General features: G+C 42.6%; 1 protein-coding gene across 1 annotated transcript in view; it reads left to right on the forward strand.

Moving 5' to 3' along the window:
• GYS2 (glycogen synthase 2) overlaps positions 1 to 23,538 on the forward strand; it is an 83,061-nt gene that overhangs the window by 14,217 nt on the left and 45,306 nt on the right. Inside the window, exons 3-5 of the mRNA XM_065413880.1 lie at positions 4,356 to 4,547; positions 5,317 to 5,502; positions 20,835 to 20,979. Of these exons, the coding sequence (XP_065269952.1) occupies positions 4,356 to 4,547; positions 5,317 to 5,502; positions 20,835 to 20,979 (523 nt within the window). The remainder of the gene's footprint in view (positions 1 to 4,355; positions 4,548 to 5,316; positions 5,503 to 20,834; positions 20,980 to 23,538) is intronic.

Here is a 23,538-nt window from a genome sequence, read left to right on the forward strand (position 1 = left end):
GCTTCTACGCTGAGCTGCATGCCATGCTACGGGGTGCAGCAACCACTACCCCAACCCTGTGCTTTGACTCCGTCAATGGAGAATCACGAAACACGGAAGCGGGTTTTGGGGACGAGGAAGATAGCTCACAGCAAGGAAGCGGAGAAACCGGTTTCCCCAACAGCCAGGATACGTTTTTCACCCTGGACCTGGAACCAGTAACCCCCGAACCCACCCAAGGCATGTTCCCAGACCCTGACGGCACACAAGGCACCTCTGGTGAGTGTACCTTTATAAATATTACACACGGTTTAAAAGCAAGCGTGTTTAATGATTCATTTGTCCTGGCATTCGCGGCCAGTACAGCTACTGGAAAAGTCTGTTAATGTGTATGGGGATGGAGCGGAAATCCTCCAGGGACATCTCCAGAAAGCTCTCCTTGATGTACTCCCAAAGCCTTTGCAAACGGTTTCTGGGGAGGGCTGCCTTATTCCGTCCTCCGTGGTAGGACACTTTACCACGCCAGGCCAGTAGCACGTAGTCTGAAATCATTGCATAACAAAGCATGGCAGCGTATGGTCCTGGTGTTTGCTGGCATGCAGACAACATCCATTCCTTATCTCTCTTTGTTATCCTCAGGAGAGTGATATCATTCACGGTCACCTGGTTGAAATAGGGTGATTTTATTAAGGGGACGTTCAGAGGTGCCCGTTCCTGCTCTGCTGAACAGAAATGTTCCCCGCTGTTAGTGATCATCCCAGAGAATTGGGGAGGGGGGGGGGAGGAGAGGGGGGTTAGTTGGGTTTGTGCTGCACGTTAACCCAGAAACCGCAGCCCCTCCTTTTAAATTGCAAACCCATTTTAAATGGCCAACCCAACGGCCACTTGGTATGGGAAATGAGGGCGCTGCTGTTTGAAACCATTCCCACACGTTATGAAGGTTAAAAAAGCCAAAAGACTGTGGCTTACCATGGCTGCCTGCAGGCCGAATTCTGTTGCCTGGCACTGCGTGAGTGATCTCTCACACCAAACCGGCAGGCCCTCAATATAAGAGGAAAAATGCAACCTTGTAACGAAAGCACATGTGCTGTGTAATGTGAACAGCAAGATTTAACGTGAAAGAGTGTACCCATTGTTCTCTAAAATGTGTCTTTTTAACTACCACCTCTCCCTTCTCCTCCACCAGCTGCAAATGTTTCTCCTTCACAGAGGCTAGTGAAGATTAGAAGGCGAAAAAGGCACACTCGGGATGACATGTTCTCGGAGCTCCAGATGTCCTCCCACGCTGACAGAGCACAGCAGAATGCGTGGAGGCAGACAATGTCAGAGTGCAGAAAAGCACAATATGAATGCGAGGAGAGGTGGCGGGCTGAAGAGAGCAAGTGGCGGGCTGAAGAGGCTAGGTGGCGTCAGTTTGCTGACAGAAGGCAAGAGTCGATGCTCCGGTTGCTGGAGCATCAAACTGATATGCTCCAGTGTATGGTTGAGCTGCAGGAAAGGCAGCAGGAGCACAGACCGCCGCTACAGCCCCTGTGTAACCAACAGCCCTCCTCCTCAAGTTCCATTGCCTCCTCACCCAGATGCCCAAGAATGCGGTGGGGGGGCCTCCGGCCACCCAACCACTCCACCCCAGAGGATTGCCCAAGCAACAGAAGGCTGGCCTTCAATAAGTTTTAAAGTTTTAAAGTGCAGTGTGTCCTTGTCCTTATCTCGTCCCCCACCCCACCCGGCGCTTCCCTCCTCCTCCACCCCTCCCGGGTTACCTTGGCAGTTATCCCCCTATTTGTGTGATGAATTAATAAAGAATGCATGAATGTGAAGTAACAATGACTTTATTGCCTCTGCAAGCGGTGATCGAAGGAGGGAGGGGAGGATGGTTAGCTTACAGGGAAGTAGAGTGAACCGGGGGTGGGGGGGTTCATCAAGGAGAAACAAAAGAACTTTCACACTGTAGCCTGGCCAGTCATGAAACTGGTTTTCAAAGCTTCTCTGATGCACACCACGCCCTGCTGTGCTCTTCTAACTGCCCTGGTGTCTGGCTGCGCGTAATCAGCGGCCAGGCGATTTGCCTCAACCTCCCACCCCGCCATAAATGTCTCCCCCTTACTCTCTCAGATATTGTGGAGTGCACAGCAAGCAGTAATAACAATGGGAATATTGGTTTCGCTGAGGTCTAGCCGAGTCAGTAAACTGCGCCAGAGCGCTTTTAAACGTCCAAATGCACATTCTACCACCATTCTGCACTTGCTCAGCCTATAGTTGAACAGGTCCTGACTACTGTCCAGGCTGCCTGTGTATGACTTCATGAGCCATGGCATTAAGGGGTAGGCTGGGTCCCCAAGGATAACTATAGGCATTTCAACATCCCCAACGGTTATTTTCTGGTCTGGGAAGAAAGTCCCTTTCTGCAGCTTTTGAAACAGACCAGAGTTCCTGAAGACGTGAGCATCATGTACCTTTCCCGGCCATCCCACGTTGATGTTAGTGAAACGTCCCTTGTGATCCATCAGTGCTTGCAGCAGCATTGAAAAGTACCCCTTGCGGTTTATGTACTCGCTGGCTTAGTGCTCCGGTGCCAAGATAGGGATATGGGTTCCATCTATTGTCCCACCACAGTTAGGGAATCCCATTGCAGCAAAGCCATCCACTATGACCTGCACGTTTCCCAGAGTCACTACCCTTGATACCAGCAGCTCTTTGATTGCGTTGGCTACTTGGATCACAGCAGCCCCCACAGTAGATTTACCCACTCCAAATTGATTCCCGACTGACTGGTAGCTGTCTGGCGTTGCAAGCTTCCACAGGGCTATCGCCACTCGCTTCTCAACTGTGAGGGCTGCTCTCATCTTGGTATTCTGGCACTTCAGGGCAGGGGAAAGCAACTCACAAAGTTCCATGAAAGTGCCCTTACGCATGCGAAAGTTTCACAACCACTGGGAATCATCCCACACCTGCAACATGATGCGGTCCCACCAGTCTGTGCTTGTTTCCCTGGCCCAGAATTGGCGTTCCACGGCATGAACCTGCCCCATTAACACCATGATTTGCACATTGCTGGGGCCCGTACTTTGTGAGAGGTCTATGTCCATGTCTATTTCCTCATCACTCTCGTCGCCGCGCTGCCGTCGCCTCCTCGCCTGGTTTTGTCTTGGCAGGTTCTGGTCCTGCATATATTCCAGGATAATGCGTGTGGTGTTTAAAGTGCTCATAATTGCCGCAGTGATCTGAGCGGGCTCCATGATCCCAGTGCTATGGCGTTTGGGCTGAAAAAAGGCGCGAAACAATTGTCTGCCGTTGCTTTCATGGCAGGGAGGGAGGGAGGGTGGGGCCTGATGACATATACCCAGAATCATCCGCGACACTGTTTTTGCCCCATCAGGCATTGGGATCTCAACCCAGAATTCCAATGGGTGGCAGAGACTGCGGGAACTGTGGGATAGCTACCCACAGTGCAGCGCTCCGGAAGTCGACGCTAGCCTCGGTACTGTGGACGCAGTCCGCCGACTTAATGCACTTAGAGCATTTTGTGTGGGGACACACAATTGACCTTATAAAAACAATTTCTAAACAACTGACTTCTATAAATTCGACCTAATTTCATAGTGTAGACATACCCTTAGGCAGGTATATCTTATTCCCCTTCCTGTACGGGAATAGCTATGCTGGTATAACGCATCTTTATATCAATATAACTGCATGCACACTTACTGAGGGTTGTAAGCCTTAGCTATCCCAGTGTAATTTAAGCAGTACAACTTGATTATGTAGAGGAGGCCTTAGAGTAAATGAGAATCAGGTTCTAAGGCTCCCATAGTCCAGATTTTCAAGCAAGCCTCCTAAATTGGACATAGATATTTTGCACCCTTACATTGCACCTCAAATGCCCATTAGGTTATGTGTAAAAAGTGGGCAGTTACGGTTTCCAGGGTCCAATCCTGTAAAGTGCCAAGCGTCTACGCCTCTCATTTAAGTCAGTAAACGTGATCATCACTAGCGTTGGTTGAAAGTTCTGTCACTTTGAACTATCAATGACAAATATCATTTTGATAGAAAAAGTGATTTTTCACATCTCTTTTCCCATTTTTCAACCAACTATAGAGTGGCTTAAAATCTTTCAATTTTCAGTAAAAATATCAGGAAAATAAATCTTGAAAAATTGTTTTTGGATTTTTTCCCCTGGTTTTGGACTAGGTTTCCTCCACACATTGCCAGGAGAAACCCCAAATATCCATTTTGTGCACACAGGAATACCCACGTCATTCCCAAATGCTTCTGCTCATGAAATTCGGGTTTCAATGCAAAATTTGCTGGCTCAGTTTAGGCCACTCCTTGAGAAATTGTCCTTTTCTGCTAACACCTCTGCCTCTAATTAACAGGTATTTTTTGGAAGATGGCTGATAGAAGGCAGCCCATACGTTATGCTCTTTGACATAGGATCAGCAGCCTGGAATCTGGACAGATGGAAAGGAGAATTCTGGGATGCATGCAACATAGGAATCCCTTTTAATGACAGAGAGGCCAACGATGCACTGATCTTTGGATCATTGACTGCCTGGTTCTTTAAAGAGGTACAGTTTTAAAGTCTAGAACAACAGTGGCTTCAAACCTGGATCTGATATAGATCCAAATCAAATTTGGAATCTCAGTAACTCCTCTATTATATATTGTACTGAAACCACAGATCTGAAACTTTCCCCTCCAATGGTAAGAAATTTCACTCCTGGTCTGGATCCAAATTCATGGCTGTAGCTTATCTCTGATTTCAAAGTGTTCTGTTGGTCAGTTCAACTGCATTCTTTCCACGGAAAGCCATGTCTGGCATGTGGTGTTACTTTAATGTCATTTCTACCCTATGTTTCTTCTTGGGTGTCTGAGTTCTTACTGACACCACTTTGTGTGTAGTGATCTCGCTCTCTCCCTACCAATGAGCAGCAACCAGGTGATCACTCTCAAACTGTCCTTGCCTCCACACAGAAAGCCAAGGGCAATTTACTTCCCAAAGTTGCCAGATTCTATCTTCCCTCAAACAATTAACACTGAGTCACTTATGATTTTTCTTAAACTGGGGTCTAGTAGCAAAAGAGAAAATATAAAGAACAATGAAAGATGGTGTTTCTCAGAGCTCCCTAGGTGAGCGTGCCACTGGGGGACATGGTGCAGCATGTACTTCTCTTCACAGCCAACCAACTCTACCGACTGGTCAGGGCTGTGGTCAAGTAGAATGCTATAGGATTTTTTTTTTCATTCAGAAGTAAGCAGACACTTGGGGGCTGCTGAGAAGGGGGTGATAAGCAGGAGGCAGTGCACTTCACATGTGTCCTTTCACATTGTTTTCAGCTCACCAGCCAGTTTGATGACAAGCCCAACTTGATTGCTCACTTTCATGAATGGCAGGCAGGTGCTGGGCTAATCCTCTCTCGATTTAGGAAACTTCCTGTTGCCACAGTCTTTACTACCCATGCCACACTGCTCGGGAGGTACCTGTGTGCAGCAAGTATAGATTTCTACAACAAACTTGACCAGGTAAGAGTCTGTCGTCCTGTTTCCTCCCCATGGCATTTCCAGCTAACTTTTCAGTGACGCTAAAATGTCTCATTAAACCATGCAGCTCCTGGCTTTGGTGCCTGTTAACTTTACCAATGCACAGTTATTCCCTCTTGAATATTCTCATGGGGTGGGCCGACATAGAAATGCTTTGTCACAATTTCAAAGCATAATAAATTGTATTAGTTACATCCTTAGGTATATAGGGTCTGATTCCAAACCCAGTGAAATCGGGAGTCTTTCCATTGACGTCAGTTGGATCAGGCCTATCTGGAGGAAAACTGGAAACCCTCAAACTCCTGGGCTAATCAACAGCCCAATCCAATCCACTGACTGATAAATAAATGGCAGTAACCATATATTGCACTGCTATAGCACTTGCCATCTGAAGCTCTTAGCCTTATTATTAACAATTTGAGGATATTTTCAAAGGCACAAAGGTCAGTTAGGTACCCACCTCCCACTGAAAGTCAATGCCTTTGAAAATCTCCCCCTTTAGGTGCCGATGAGGCAACTAAGACCGAGATGTAGAGCAAGTTGGTTGAGAGGCCCTGTGGCCAGTTGAGTAGGTAGTGGCTACAGCACCCACGTAGCTGGGGGCTAGTTTTAGAGCTGACGCTTAAGCTGCTGTGTTTTGCAGCACTTTTTAAGAGGGTAATGATCTAGAAAAAATGGTCTATTACAGTAATCTCTGTGTAGTTAACATACAACTGGGTTCCTATTATGAGGCTCATTTTGCCTTCCTCCAACCTGCCCCTGCTCCCTTGTAAGTCAAACAGAAATCCGTACTCTCTCAAATTTTTAGGGTTAAGTCTTATTGGCAGCTAGAATTTTTTCCCAGTTTTTTGACTAATTTGTGTTTGAAATTAAAAGACCTATTCAAAATATCTTTCTTGAAATTTTGGTAGAGTGTCGGTTTTTATTTTAGGTTCCCCTCTGTCAACTTCATGATATCACATTACAGCACAAAATGGAAAACATAAGTAGAATTTTATTACGGTCCTCGGATATATTTGCTGTTTAGCAACCGCAGGTACAGGGTGGGATCTGTGTTTTACAAATGCGGATACAGAGAGAAATGGATTTTGAGATTGGTTTATGCATCACGGATTCATCCTTTTATGAATCATGCCAAAGCGCTTTTAAAAATCCCACCCTAAAAGACTACTTAGCTGTGGTAGCTCAGAATTTAGTATCCTGCAAAATAGTGGCTGTTCTGTAGGAGCATCTTTACTACTTCTTAGAGTTAAACATGAACTAAAAAGTGCAGTGATATTCTCATACATGTCAGTTCACTTGTCATATTGCTGTAAAATAAGCTAGATAACATGCTAAAAATGAATGAAGTGTCCCGGTCTATGGTCTGTACTTCCTTGATACAGAGAATTGAAGAGCATTGTACATCTTTCACCATAATCTTTCTTGCAAAAATTAAATTTAAGCTTGAGCTCGTCTGCTGTATGAGTCTGTAAAAGGACAACAGTAAAATGCAAACCTTTTTTTTTAATTCCCTACCTTTCCTGTGTTCTCAAATCAAAGCCATGCTCTCTACAGCACAGAGAATTTCTGAGTAGCAACATAAATATATATCAATACAAAAATATTTATCTTCTGAAATCCCATTCATTGCTATGGTGATAGTTAAAAACAGACATATTTCTCTCTCTGAGAATACCTTTTATGTATTAATATCAACTCTGAAGTTTTATTATTAATCTCTGCAAATATACTTTAATGATGGAGGCTAGTGAAATTCCACAGCTCATTCCTTCAGGCAGGTTGACATTTAAAGGGTACTGATGCAGGAAATTGTGCGAGACTGTTACACGACTGTTTCACAGACACTTACGGTGCATTAAAGCTCTTCCTGACAAGCCGTAACATTTACTAAGAGATCAGCTGTCTTAATGAGGGCGTCTTTGGCTGTAAAAAGGTCAGCCTGGCCCAAAAGCCAGATGAGAAACATAAGGGGCTGATCTAGCACACACTCATTAAATGATACAGATAGGCAGGTCTTTAGAGGATATTCTTGCTGTTGTCTTTTAGTAGTAGACTATTAAGGTCAGACAAGTGATTTGTCCAGTGATAAAGACTCTCCAGGGCTTTCTAGTGTTTAACCTTTGGATGAGACAATATACCTTTAAAGGGCATGTCACTTTTTTTCCCTTTCCAAAGTACAGCGCATAGTTTTCCTGTTTCAGGCCAATTGGATTTTTTTATAAGCTCTCACTTTTGATCACTGTTTCTTGGAAGGAACATACTTTGCTTAAAGCTGAAGGAAAATATCTGAGACAGGTGGGAAAGAACCAATGGATGTATGTTCTACCATAGATGATAACTATTTTATAATGCAGAGGTGAAGCAGCAGTCTAGCAGTGCCTGGGAACAAGCAGGCATGCTCAGCTCCTGCAGAAGGAGAGGGAGCCTCATGTTACCTGTACTAGCACTCAATGTAGAAAAACAAGGATTGGCTTTAATGAGCTTCAAAGAGAACCCTGCCTAGCCCTAATCAGGAGGTACTGTCAAAGAACTGGTGTGCCATGAGGAAGGAGGGCTAAATGATGAGATAGACAGGATCAGGTTTCAAAAGACACAGGGGATAGGGCAAGGCTACACTCTGATTCCTATTTGAGTATACAAAGGAACAGATTGCAAAGCATTTCTTTCTTTCTGATGTACTTCTTGCAGGAGAAAATGCCTCCTATCCATATTCTTAACAAAGTACAACAAATGAATACAAACATAAAGGACACAAATGCATAGCCTGATGTAAGCCTACTGACGTCAATAGATGTATACCAGAGATTAATTTGGCCCAAGTTCCCTACATTTGGGAATAAACCTTAACATCAGGAATTTTATAAAGCAACATGTAATCCCAAGTGTAAAGTTACTGACATTTTCCCCATCGTTGTAAGCAGAGGGGAGCTAGAACTGTGAGGGCCTCCCACCTCGTGCACGATGCTCCCTGGCCGAGCCAAAACCTTTTGATTCAGAAATCTGATTGCAAGTTTGTGCTGCTTGAAACAAAACAGCCACTGAAGAGACTGTAACAGACCCGGGACCAATTCTCCAGTGTAGGACCAGCCTAGCCACAACTACATCACCCTTAGCGTATGGGATATGGTCAAGGAAAACAGAGCTTAGATGGCATTCCTTTGCTCTCCAGCAATTCCTGGTTGCTAGAATGACCCCAGAGGACCATTGGCAAGTCCTGATGATGTGGCCCTAAAGTTCCAGATTCTGGGCTCAGGTCCACTAGTGTAAATGTGAAGTAATTCCACTGAATTTGGCAAAGTCACTCTGGATTTACAACGGTGTGACTGAGAGAATCTGCCTGTATCAGTGTAGATTAGACTCATATATTTTTATGAAATTAGATGCTTGTATAGTTTGTTCTCATTTGCTTATGTGGACAATCGAAAAAGAAAAATCTAACTTAATCATTCTGTTTGTTTTGGATCCTGTATTATTCAGAAGAACTTTCTAGAAGTGTAAACAGCTATTTCATTCTCTGTTTTCTGCAGACAGGTGTCTTGTATAGAACGCACCATTTCCCCAATGAGATAAAGAACAAGGGTTGCTCATCACACCCACGCTATGGCTGAACTTGTAATTCATCTCAGAATGCAAAGCCATGAATGGGCCAAACTCATCTCTGGTGTAACTGGCCCCATTGCCCCCCTAGCTTGCAGTTGGGTTACATGGCTCAGGGGATTGGTAATTGGATAATAAGCCTTTCACTTCTAGGTCACTAGTTCAAATCTGGTCCAGGTCAGTACAGACTTAAAGCCCATTACCATCTAACAGCTGTTAATGTCAGAGTGAAACAAAATGTACACTTTTTTGCTTGCATTCAAGATTATGATGTTTGAATAACACCCCTATTGAGGGGGAAACAACAAGAAAACAAAGAAAAATTAATGGGATGTCATTAGTGCAGTATAATGTTCCTGTGTGGCTTTTTTGTCGGCATCTCTGCTTGGGGGAATGAAGTGGTCAGGGACCCATAATAAGAGCTTGATTTTTTTTCGTCTGTTCAAATCCAGCCAAGGTCAGTAATCACCAAAGGTTATGTTCTGATGGCTGTTCAGTGACATGAGCAGGGTATTCTCCGTCTGGCTTCCACACGATAACTGTCCATGGCACTAACTGGCATCTTTTTTAACAGTTGCAGCAGAGAAGCCAGGGATTCTCAGTGCTAGAGGCTAATAGGCTAGCTAGCATCTTTCAAGCCAGAGGGTGAAGATCTCCTCCTGGAGAGCTTGCTGTATAGCGCAGATATCAAGTGGTGGAGGCCCCCCGGGTGAGCTGGACATTGGTCCCGCGGTCTCCAGAATTGGAGATCTCCTGAACTATGGTCAGAGGGACTGGCTGGACCCTGTGGGTATTACCCAGCATGTGGTGTTGCCTACCCCTGTGCCTCCCACTGAGTGCTCCAGGAGGTGAAAGCTGCCCTGCCCTCTGCCTCTCTCTTGTAACATGAGTGGCTGCTGCAGGAAGGTGCACACCGCCTGCCTATGGTCCCTCTCCCATTTGAGGGGCGGGGCTTTTTGTTCTGGTGGACTCTGCCCACCCTTCCAGGAATTCACATAGGCTGGCACCTTTCGTAATTTCACTGAAATATATTGGCGGCTTCAGTGTAATTCCTGGGGGACAGAGCTCCACATCAGAACTAACAGTTTCAGCAAATAAGCCAATGAACAGAAGGGTCAAACTTCTTTCTCGTAATAGCAGTAGTCCTTTCAAAGTGGATTTGTGGAGCACTGGTTAGACACAATGGGCAAGTCCGTTGGCAAAAGTCTCTGGTGCTAGCAACTAAGTCTCTCACAAGTACTGAAAATTCACCTTAAGATTTTATAGTTTAAAAATACTGCACATGGAAAAACTATGGTCTGATTGACTCTCCGTGGTTTTGCACCTTGTGTAGTTATTTACATGGGTGCCTAGTTGGTGTAAAACATGAGTGTTCTGAACTGGTAGCTTTTTTACCCTTAGCCTGCACAGTTTTATAAATGATTCTACAAGATGCAAAGTAGTGCAGAGATGGGCATAATGACTAAATTAATGCACTGTAAAGTCTCAGTTGAAACTACCTGCTTGTGGCATTTTTGTTGGCACCATAGCAGGTCTAGTTCTCATTTCTTTTTACGGCAGTGCCGCTCCCACAGTCATTGAGCTCATCATTATGCAAAGTTGATCCGCTTTATTAGAAGAGCAGCTAATGCAAATCTGACTTAAGCCAGGATGTGTAGTTTTTATTCTTATTTAGTGAGGCTAAGCTACAGAAGAAGGAAAATTCTACTATTTGCCATTTACATAAGAGAACAATAAATAAGGAGTTAAATTTTGGGTTTTAAATATATAACTAGTTCCTCTTAATCTTTATTCAATAGCATGCCAGAGCTGCTGTGTTCTTTTCCCCTGAGTTGGAAATGAAGAAGGTTCTGCTCCATAGGGACAAGGGTCTAGTAATTAGAGCAATGGATTGGGGATCAGGACTCCTGGGTTTCATTCCCAGTTCTGTCACTGACTATTCCCAGCTGTTCCACAGACCTACTCTGTGACCTTAGGCAAGTCACTTTCACAGATTTTAAGGCCAGAAGGGATGCTTATGATCATTTAGCCTGATCTTCTGTGTAACAGGGTCCAGAGAACCTCTCCCAATAATTCCTGCATCCAGCCCATAACTTCTATTTGAGCAACAACATATCTTTTACAAAGGGACCCAGGCTTGATTTAAAGACTACAAGTGATGGAGAATCCTCCACATCCATAGATAAGTTGTACCAATGGTTAATTACTCTCACTGTTAAAAATGTTCACCTTATTTCTAGTATGAATTTGTCTAGCTTCAGTGTCCAACCATTGGATCTCATTCTGACTTTTTCTGCTGTCTAGTATCAGGAATCTCATACCTATGTAGGCCCTCGTACATTGTGAAGAGTCACTCCTTAACCTCCTCTTAGATAAACTAATTAGATTGAGCTTCTTTAGTCTCTTATGCTTTCCAGACCTCAAATCGTTCTTATTGCTCTTTTCCAAACCCTTTGCAATTTGTCAACATCCATTCTGAAGTGTGGACAGCAGAACTGGACACAGTATTCCAGTAATGGTCTCTCTAATGCTGCAAACAGAGGTGATGCCACCTCCCTACTCCTTCTTGATATTCCCTTGTTCACACATCCAGGGGTCATGTTAACGGTCTTAGTTACAAGCAAAAGTCACACAAAGTATTGTAACAGCCACACAGCCTTGTACTTGAGGCTGTTGTGGCAGACATTGCAGATTCAGAGTCATAGAGGTAATCGCCAGAAGGGACCTGTAAACCATTTAGTCTGATCTCCTGTATATCAGAGGCCACTAACACAACCAAACACCCACACACCAAACCCAACAACTGAAATGATTCCTCTATCTACTTACATGGTCCCCATCATCATGTTATCTGAGCGGCTCACAAACAATGACTAGAGTTTAATAATGATTGATAATCCATTTAGCCTCACAATACCCACATGAAGTAGGAAAGTACTTCTATCCCCATTTTACAGGTGGGAAAACAGAGGCACTAAAAGACTAACTTACTACAAGTCACTCAGGATCTCTTTGGCAGGGCTTGGTATTGAGCACAGATGTCCTGAGTTCCAGCTCAGTACCTTAGCAACAAGAGTAACTTTTCTTTTCCGCTTCAGTGGAACGTGCATTTACACCCAGCGTATCAAATGATGGATTGGAAGCCATAATAGTGATGTGGGGGCACAGCCATTCACACTGCAATTGACCAGTGCTGAAAAATTCTGATACACATTTCAAACCCTCGTCCTCAGACTGGGGATGTCCAGATTAAGGGTTTTGTTTTACACCTATCTCTTCTTCACACAAATCACATTCACGTGTAAAAAGACTCAAAATTCCCAAGTTCACTTTTTCAAATGATACACTTGTCAACTTGGCACCATACTGAGTGCATGATATTTTTGCATAGCCCACAATTTCCCTAAGGATTCAAGGTGACTTAGGGAGCATGAGCTTTTTTTGCTATACTTTTGTACAGTGAATACATGACAAACACTCTCAGTTGGGAATGCCATTTTCACTGAACCCCCTCATTGCAAAAAGAATGATGTTGCTAAAACAGAAGTTAGGTTAGAGTATCTGGATTGAGAGTTTTGTCTCATCCCATTGTAGTTAGGGTCCAGCTGTGAAGTTTGATTCTGGATCTCAGTCCAAACTTCCCTACAGTTTGGGAGTGTTTGGATTGGGGGATTTTTGTTTGGCATACTATAAAGATAGAAGTTGGTCATAATGTGTAGATTTAACTCAAGACTTCCCCAGACTTCAGGGATGGTCACCTCTGGAGTTTGAGACTTTCAATAGCCATGAAGTAGGAGTAAAAAACAGAAGTATGTTCAGATGAAATGAAAAAAATGATCTCTGAGAAGAGATGAGGTTATGAATTTGCCATAATCAGGGTGGGGTTTTTTTGTTTGTTTGTTTGTAGTCACTTTATCAATAATGACTGGTGTGAACTAGAGCTGGTTGAAAGTTTTCTGACAAATATTTGTCATTGAAAAACATGTCAATTTTGATGACAGTTTTTTATTTTCTGAAGTGACATTTCAAAGCAGAACATTTTATTTCTAGATATATATTCAAATGAAAATGTTTTGTTTCATTTCAAAATGTGAATTTGAAACAAAACATTTCGTTTCAAAATGTTGACTCACACCAAGACATTTAATTTCAAATTGAAATTTTGAGTTTAAATAGCCTTTTAATGTCATTTGATGTGCAAATGTCAATTTGAAACAAAAAAATTAGTTTTGAATTCTTTTTTTCCAACCAGTTCTACTTGCAACCTTCATCTGACAGTATATTTAGCATTCCAAGGTTTATCTATTTTTTTTTTTAAACTCTGTTATTGCTGTGACTGGAGATGTGAAAGTTGGAGGTTTTAGTCTGCAAAGGGCACAGAGTTGAATGTTTTTGAGCTTCGTGCTGGGTTAGGAACTCTGATGAATCTGAAAACTCCAAATGGAACTCAGCTTAAACCACTGACTTTTGATTGTAAACTACGAAGCCATGAATCAAACTAGAAATCCATCACAGGACTCCATGCAGAGAGAAGAAGTTAGTTCAAAATTTGCTCCAGGATTGCATGAAACTAAGTCTCAATGAGATCTCTACATGTGCAGAACGAGCTGACTAGTAATAAACCAAACAGAACATTAGAGTTAGAACGAGGGGATTAGAGAGGAAAATTTTTGTCCTTAAAATCTGTGTGAAGAAGAAACCTAAAGCAGTCTTGGGTCTTGTCTACACTGGCAAGTTTCTGCACAGAAAAGCATCTTTTTGCGTTGTAACTCCCGAGGTGTACATACTGCCAAGCCACTTAGTGTGCAGAAACTTCGCAGTTGCAGTGCTATAAAAAAACCACCCCAACGAGAGGCGTACAGCTTTCTGCGCCGGGGATACAGTGCTGCGGTGCCAGTGTTGACATCCTGGTCGATTACAGCGCTGCGATTGGCCTCCGGGAGGTGTCCCACAATGCCTGTTCTCGCCTCTCTGGTCATCGGTTTGAACTCTACTGCCCTCAGGTGCCCAACCGTCATCTCTACCCCTTAAATTCCTTGGGAATTTTGAAAGTCCCCTTCCTGTTTGCTTGGTGACGTGTGCAGTGGTCTCAGCGCATCTTTCCAGGTGACTATGCCTGCTCCACGCACCAGGCGATCCCCTGCTTGAAGCAATGCGGAGCTGCTGGAGCTCATCAGCATTTGGGGAGAGGAGATTGTCCAGGCCCGGCTGCGCTCCAGCCATAGGAATTATGAAACCTATGGACAAATTTCACGATGCATGACAGAAAGGGGCCATGACCGGGACATAATGCAGTGCAGGGTCAAAGTGAAGGCACTGAGGAATGCCTACCACAAGGCGCAGGAGGCAAACCGCCACTCCGGTGCTGCGCCCACGAGCTGCCAGTTCTACAAAGAGCTGGACGCAATACTCTGTGGTGACCCCACCTCCACTGCGAAGGCCACTGTGGATACTTTGGTGGCTCGCATGCCAGTCAGGAGTGGACCGAGCGAGGAGGAGGAAATCAAATAGTAAGTGGCAGGCCTGCCCCTGTGCTAGCATTCAGATTGGCAGATATGCAGTAGAACAAAAGCATCCCACAGTTTCCAAGTAGACACTTCAATCTGCACTCTCTATCCTGTTGTGTTGTCTCATCACTTAAGTACCAGTTAACCTGGCCTTCAACTCATCTAAGACTATTATTTTCTGAAGTCATCATTCAAGCCTGCTAAGAGGTAGACAATGAGATTTCTCTCTCCACCTTGTAAGTAAGGTCAAAAGCCAGGACCCAACATCTCTGTAAGTAGCAGAAGCTGCAGCAGAAAGAACCACAGAAAGAGGATGAACTGTGGGAGGAGGAACAATGTGATTAAAAATGAGATCTTCTTCCTCCCCACTAATAGAACCATGTTGATGCTGCTCAAGAACTTGGTCTAGAAGTCATGCAAGAGCATCCAGAAACAAAACCTTTCTCATTTTCAGAAGCTGAAGAATTTGATAGCAGTGAGGAAGGGGGAATCAATATTCAAGCATTGCATAAAGAAACAAAAATGAACAAGAATGACAAATAATATTCTGGATAGGGTTTTTATGGAATTTGAGTATTCGGGCTCTGTTGTCATTGGAGTCAGGAGGAAGTTTTTAACTAGACCTGGTCAAAATTTCCCAAATTTGGAGTTTTTAATTAACATTTTTAGCAATTCAATTTTTGATGGGGGGGAACCAAACCACTTTTAATAAAATATTTGGGGCTTTGCACCAGCTCTATAGTTGTTGAAATTTTTTGACGATCAAAAACTATCAATGATTTTTTTTTTTAAAGTAAAAACATTTTTGAAAAATTCCTGCACACTTTTCTCATTTTTTTGTCCCACCAACTCTAGATTTACTATTCTCTTTAGTGGAGGCAGAGTAGAAAATCCCACCCTTAATATCTGATTTTTTTCAGAAGTGCCGTTGACCCAGAGTTCCTTCTGAAGTCATTGGGAGCTACCAGTGCTCAGGGCCTTTCAAATCAGGCCATTAATGCCTGTAAGAAAAAGTTCATTGCAGATTCTTCAAGAAACACTGTGTGGTTATTGACACCTGCATATATGAGGCTGGAACTGAGACCACTGATAAAGACAAAAAGGCCCATATCATGGCATTCTGAAAAATGAAGATTGGTTGGGTGGTTAAATTACTGGATTGGGACTTAGGAGATCTGGTTTCAGTTACTAATCCATTCTGTCAAAACATTGACACCCATATATGTCATCAGCAGGTTTGGAACTTTTTGATCCATGACAAAGATCTCTGCTACTTGAGCTAACAGAATAACTGATAGCAATAGTAGGTTGTCATCCTCTATGTGGAGCAGCCACTAGAGGGGGATGGGAGACACACTTTGATAATGGGTTTTACAGATATTTGCTGACAGCAGAGGGATGTTGAAACTCTGGAATCTTGGATTCCATTCCAAGAGCCTTTTGCCCCTGTCCTTTCCAGCCTCAGCCTGTCCCAGTCCAGTCCTCCCCCTTCCCCCATCCCCAACCTCCTTCCAATTCATTGACTAGTTTGATTCCCCCATGTGCATTGGATGTCTTGTTAAGGCACTCACAAGGTAAAATGTGCTAAGTGTCAGCCCTAGCAATAATGGAATCATGAGAATTCTGCATAAGTGAGATTCTTAATGTCATTGTAACAGCCTTCAGTACTTAATAAACTACATGTAAAAGCAGTATATGCTGTGTCCTTGCCATTAACCTTGAGAGGGTTACCTTGGTATTCCCAGCAGTGAAAGATAATTTAGGACTAATAGGATTGTAATTTAACTGTAAACCATATAATCATTGACACCTAATTAGTTAAGCTTTTTTAGACTACATTGTACAGATTTGGCTTTTGTAGTGGAAATTAGTGGTGACTGTTTGAACTCTTAAGCATTGGCTCTATAGTGATCTGAGTTTCCTCCCGTGCAGATCATACTGCTAATTGAGCCAACGTCACCCACTTCTATTTTCTAGTCCTCACTGCAGCCCTTATAACTGCAGTAGCAATTTTAGGGACAAGAGAAATAACCTATGTTTATTGTATAGTGTCTCTCATCCCAGTGGAGCCTAAAAGAGCTTTTGCAGATGATGCTGACATGTAAGTTATCCACAGGAATTGCAACATTCACCACTGAAATGCTGCCACCTCTGGCTGGAAATCCTCAGGTGTTTAACAGTACACAGCAAAACGATGAAATTGTTCAGGACAGAAAGTAAAGAATACCATACCTGATTGCAACTGCAGCTGGGAATTTAGGTGCAAAGAACATAATTATTAGAGATGGGGAGAAGCTGAATAATTTGTATCTGATTTTAGAGTCATAGAGTTTAAGGCCAGAAGGCACAAAAAGATCATTTAGTCTGACCTCCTGTATATCACAGTGCACCGACACCACCCAGCACTGGCGCACACAGTCCAACAGAAATGAGGACAAAGTAAATGTGCCACAGGCAGAGCATAGGAGGGACTTAGGTGCACTGTCTCAAGGTTCCCGCAATGGCAGGGAAATGATTCAGTGAGATATACCCAGATAATCCTGGCACTCTCACATTACGGAGGAAGGTGAACAAACCCCAAGGTCACTGCCAAAAGAACCCGGGGAAAATTCCTTCCCAACCCTACATATGGTGATCAGTTAGACCCAGAGCATGTGCGTAAGAACCTGAGAGAGAGAAAATGCTCAGGGCTACATTAGAGCCCTGACCCACCCTGCCCAATATCCCAACTCCAGCTGTGGCCATTTCTGAGGCTTCAGAGGAAGGAGATAATAAAACCTCCCAGAATACATTGGAGAAAAAGATCCCTTCCTGACCCCTGTTGGTGCCTGGCTGAAACCCTGAAACATGAGTTTTAGGAACATAAGCTATAAACTGGAAGTGAACCCTAGAACTCTTGAGCCCTGCCCGCCCCCCATCATCACAAGCAACCCCATCATACAATTGCACTCATAAATTTATCCAGCTCTTTCTTAAAATCAGTTAAGTTGTTTGTCACCACAACTCCTAGTGAGAGGCTGTTACTGGACTGGGACCAGTTTATATCCATTTGTTCTTGTGCCAGCATTGTCCTTTAGCTTAACTAGCTCTTCGCCCTGCATGGTATTTATCCCTCCCCTCCCCCCAATGTATGTATAGAGAGCATTCATACCCCCTCTCAGCCTTCTTTTTGTGAAAATAAACAAGCCATGCTCTTCCAGTCGCCTCATAAGATAGGCCTTCCATTCCCTTTATCATCCTAGTAGCTCTTCTCTGCACCCATTCCAGTTTAAATTAATCTTTCTTGAACATGCATGACCAGAATTGTACACAGTATTCCAAAAGAGGTCTTACCAGTGTCTTGTACAATGGCACTAATATTTCTCTATCTCTACTGGAAATGCTCGTCTAATACATCCTAGAATTGCCCTTTTCCCAGCCACATCACGTGGTGGATCATAGTCCTTCTGTGATAGACCCACACACCCAGTTTCTCTTTTCCTCTGTCACTTCCAACTGCTGAGCCCTCACCTTGTAGCAGAAATTCTTGTTGTTAGACCCCAAGTGCATGACCTTGCACTTTGGACTATTGAATTTCATCCCATTTCTGTCATTCCAGTCTTCAAGGTCATCCAGCTCTGCCTGTATAATATTCAGATCCTCCTCTGTATTGATGATGCCTTCCAATTTAGTATCATGAGCAGATTTCATTAGCATGCTCTTACTTTGTGTGCCAAGGTCATTAATAAAAATATTAATCCGAATAAGGTTGCTCCCAAGACCGATCCTTGATGAACTCGACTAGTAACCTCTCTCCAGTCCGATAATTCACCTTTTAGCATAACCCATTTCCTTCTCCCCTTTAGCCAATGCCTTATTCACCTTACAATGCTTATACTGCTCCTCATCTTCCCTAATTTAACTAATAATTTCCCATGTGGCACCATGTCAGATGCTTTATTGAAGTCTAAATATATCAGATCTACTGCACTTCCCTTATTTAAAAAAAAAAGAAGTTATTTTCACAAAGAAGGAAAATAGATTAGTCTGGCATGAGCTACCTTTGGTAAACCCATGTTGCATTATATGCCCTTTACCATGTACCTCTAGGAATTTAATTATTCTTTCCTTCACAATTTGCTCTAAAATATTGCGTACTACTGAGGTCAAACTAATGGGTCTGTAATTCCCTGCTCATGCTTTTCTCTTTTTTAAATATAGGCACGACATTAGATATTCTCCAGTCATATGGTACAACCCCCAAATAGGTAGATTTATTAAAAATTCTTGCTACTGGACTAGCAATCTCATGTGCCAGTTCTTTCAGTATTCTGGGCTGGAAGTTATCTGGTCCCCCTCCAATTTGAGCCCATTAAGCTCTTTAAATTTTTCTTCCAACTCAAATTGATAATTTCCATTTCTAGATGCTCATTTCCATCAGCCGTACAGCCGTCAAGCCCATGTTCCATGTCATCATTGTTATTGAAAATGGAGGCAAAGTATTCATTTAGTTTTGGGGCCATTCCTAGATTTTCTGTAATCTCCTTCTCAGCTACGCCGCCTGGTGGTCCAACCTCATCCTCCTTTATTTTCTTTTTATTTATATAACTCAAAAAACATTTATTATTTATTTTGATTTCTTGGCAAGGTCTAATTCAGCTTGACTTTTAGCAATTCTGACTTTATTCCTACATTTTCTAATCTCCATGATGTAGCTTGCTTTGCTGATCAAGCCCCTTTCCATTCTGTATCGGTTCTCTGCTTACTCCTAATAATGTTTCCAAGGTGAATATGCATCCAGCTAGGTCTGGAGCCTTTCTCTACAAGTTTTTTCCCCTTTCTTGGGATGCAAATTTCAGATAATTTTTGCATAGCTGATTTGAAGAAATTCCAAGCCTCCTCCACATTTAAATCCTTGAGCTCTTCAGTCCAGCTGATTTCTTTAACTAATTCCCTTAATTTCCCTGCCCTTTTGAAATTTAAAAACTATAGTTGATGACCTGGTTATGATTATCCTTCCATTTAATTTAAACTGACTCAACTCATGATCACTTGATCCAAGGTTATTTCTTACAACCTGCTCTTCTATGATGTCCTCACTACTTACTAACGCCAAGTCTAAAATGGCATCACCTCTTGTTGGTTCAGTGATGATTTGATGAAGAAACTGTCCTCTATCACAGCCAAGAATAACTGGGTCTTACCACAATTAGAAGCATTTCTTCTCCAATCTATATCTGGGAAGTTAGTCTCCCATTATAACACAGTTCCCAAAAGTATTCATCTCTATTAATTTTAATGAAATCAGTATTCATATCCGAATCAGATCTGGGGTCTATAGCAGCAGAGTCCTAACGCTATCCCAACAGAACTTCTCTTACAATCCTTTCCCAAAGTGTGTTTGATTCAAACAGGTTCTGTTTTGTCCCTACTATCACTTCCTATTTCTTTACAGTTTACTGTTTTGTTGCTGTACAGTGCTACCCCCACCACCTTTACCTTTATTCCTGTCTCTACTAAACAGCACATACCCTTCAATACCTGTATACTTCCCCCAAAGCTTAGGGATGTTCAGACCTTAGTTAAGTCCAGTATAGAGCTAGGGCCAGCTACAAAGTTTGAATCTGAATTGGACATATTTCAGAGCTTGGGGTGTTTGCATCTGGGATTTTGATTTGAGCCCATCTCTAGAAATTACCTGAGTTGGAACTGAATTGAATGAGAAGATTATATCTTTCAAGTGACAGTAAATAATAATGGTGGAATTGGTGTGACAGCATTTAAAAGTACCAGAAAATGTCAGTTTCAGGTGTCTCAAAGAACAAAATGAGAGAAGAGGAACTTTACTTTTTCATCTAATGCAGGGGTCGGCAACCTTTCAGAAGTCTTCATTTATTCACTCTGTATTACTGGCACACGAAACCTTAAATCATTTTAATGTTTTTAGAAGGTCTCTTTCTATAAGTCTATAATATATAACTAAACTATTGTTGTATGTAAAGTAAATAAGGTTTTAAAAATGTTTAAGAAGCTTCATTTAAAATTAAATTAAAATGCAGAGCCCTCCCAGACTGGTGGCCAGGACCCGGGCAGTGTGAGTGCCACTGAAAATCAGCTCGCGTGCCGCCTTTGGCATGCATGCCATAGGTTGCCTACCCCTGATCTAATGTATGGTCAATTGTTTGAAGTAGCATATCACACAGGTGTATTGTTTTTGTTGTTCAACAGTTTGACATAGACAAAGAAGCAGGAGAGAGAGAGATTTACCATCGGTACTGTATGGAACGGGCGTCTGTACATTGTGCCCATGTTTTCACCACGGTTTCTCAGATAACAGCCATAGAAGCAGAACACATGCTTAAGAGAAAAGCCGGTAAGACTTGAACCTGCCTTCCTATACTAACTTCTCACTGTGGTTAAATTGACCTTGATATGATGAGAGGTGGACAGAGAGAGAGAGAGAGGCATACACAGCAGCCTTGCTACACTTAGGAAAACAGCCGTAGCTGACAATAGGTGTCAACTGAACTGGTGCTGAGCACATTTTAAATGCAAATGTAACCAAAGACCAATTTAAATTCAGCACCATTTGAGTAACTGTGGTTAGCATTTGTGGGAATCCTAGTTTATCACCAGGATTGTTAATTTTATTTCAGCAGGTTTATCTAAGCCCCAAGAGCTTTGTCTATATTAGTGCTCCCACACATGTTCAGCTGAACTGGTGAAAGCATCAGTGGGAATTTTGTAATACATTTACCCACTGTCACACAATGCACAGTCAACCTATGGAACTCTTTGCCAGAGGATGTTGTGAAGGCCAAGACTATACCAGGATTAAAAAAAGAGCTAGATAAGTTCATGGATGATAGGTCCATCAATGGCTATTAGCCAGGATGGACAGGGATGGTGTCCCTAGGCTCTGTTCGCTAGAAGCTGGGAATGGGCAACAGGGGATGGATCACTTGATGATTACCTGTTCTGTTCATTCCCTCTGGGGCACCTGGCATTGGCCACTGTCCGAAGACCGGATACTGGGCTAGATGGACCTCTGGTCTGACCCAGTATGGCCATTCTTATGTTCTTGTGTTCACTGTTGACACACACAACCTCTGAGCTGCTTTGCTTTGATGGGTTGAAACCCAGCCACATAACATTACATCAGCACTTAGATACTAGTGATTGACCCATTAGCAATATAGGTGGACAGATACATTGATATAAGAAAGGGGTGTTAAATGTAATTTTCTTTCCTATGGTAATACTTTTTCTTTTATTAAAATAAGGAAGGAATGAATAGGCAAAACCAAAGTGTGATTCTAGGCAGTTCATTTTATTGCATGTCCTGGTGCTTAGAGGATGAGCAAGCTGATACTTCTATCCAGATGTGTCCTGCAAGTACCGACAGAATACTTTGTGAGCACAAGCCACGCTGCTCCAAATATGGGCATGCATCTTTAGAAAAACACTGCAAAAATGTTTTGGAGACTATTTAGCAAATGATTTTCCAATATTAATTACTTGGCCATTTTCAAACATAAATATACTAAAATTGCTTTGGACTACATTACAGAATAGCTATCTCAAAAAATTCACTCTCTTTGTTTACTTTTTACAATTTTACTTTAATTGAGTGCTCGTGGAAGGTTTTGGATTGACAGCCCTGAAAATTGAAATTCTGTCAGGCCGTAAAATAGGTCTGGCTCAGGGAGTGGCACTCTGATTACCACCACAATACCCTCTTGCCTTAATGCCTCAACCCTAAACTGTACAGATTACGCCTATGGGTAAGAGAGAAGTACACAGTCCGTTGCCTGTTCAGTTCTTTGCCTCAATACTGAGACTTGCAACAAGGGCACTATCAATTTTAAATGTAAGGCCAGGATTTTCAAAATGATGAGTGTTTTGTGGTTGTCTAATTTCTGGGGCCCCTTAAGGAGCCTGATTTCCAGAAAGATTCAGAGCACCTGCCCTCTGAAAATCAGATTCCTTTAAAATGTCTCCTGTTGAGCACCAAAAAAAGGAGGCATCCCAAAATAATGATCGCTCTTGAAAATCCAGACCTACACTTTTTGAGTTACAGGAGCTCAAAAAAACTGTGTTGGTCTGATTCCAATACTATTTTGTGGCTCAAGCCTGCAAACCCTGTGCAAATAGAGTTTGCACTGAAGCCAGGGAGAATTCCATGCGGAGTGGCCTTGCAGGAGTGGGACTCTTATTTTTAGTCCTTCAACTTTGATTTGGTTTCTTCTATATTTTTTTTTTTTTTTTAAGTTTGGTTGCTGGTGGGTTTTTTTTTTTTTTTTTTTTAAGCTGTTGAGATTCATCGAGTTTCATGCTGAAGTGAAACTAGATGAAATAAAGTAGCTGTTTGTAACAAGGCTTGTAACTAGGGGTTTGTAACTAAGGGCTAACCTAGGCCCTTAATTATAAATGGACACAGGTGGGTCCTGCTATAAATGGGATTTGATGTGAACTGGCATATGTAGTTTAGTAGTCTTTTGAATCTTAGGATGTAAGCAAGTACGTTTGAATCTGTTTCAGCCTTCCATTAATGTTACAAACTGCTGGCTTGTGATCAGTAAAGTTGTGAAATTCACATACACAATGGTTGCTCAAAAAGGTCAATAATCCTTCAGTAGATCATTAAGCTTGAAACCTACCCAGGGACATTATTGCTAAAACGATCTGTGAAGTGAGTCAGCATTTTTATCCACGCCAGAAAATAAAATAAAATAGGGAATAATTGGCATCCACAAACTGAGCACCAAGAGTACAGCAATCTCTGTTTGCTGCTGAGTTTATCGATAAGGCAACTCCGTAACAAAATCTCTAGCTATAAACAATTACAGAATCATAGAACTGTATGGTTGTAAGGGACCTTGAGAAATCATCAAGTCCAGCCACCTGTGCTAAAGCAGGACTAAGTAAACCC

This window comes from Emys orbicularis, chromosome 1 (assembly GCF_028017835.1).
Source record: "Emys orbicularis isolate rEmyOrb1 chromosome 1, rEmyOrb1.hap1, whole genome shotgun sequence".
Lineage (NCBI taxonomy): Eukaryota > Metazoa > Chordata > Testudines > Emydidae > Emys > Emys orbicularis.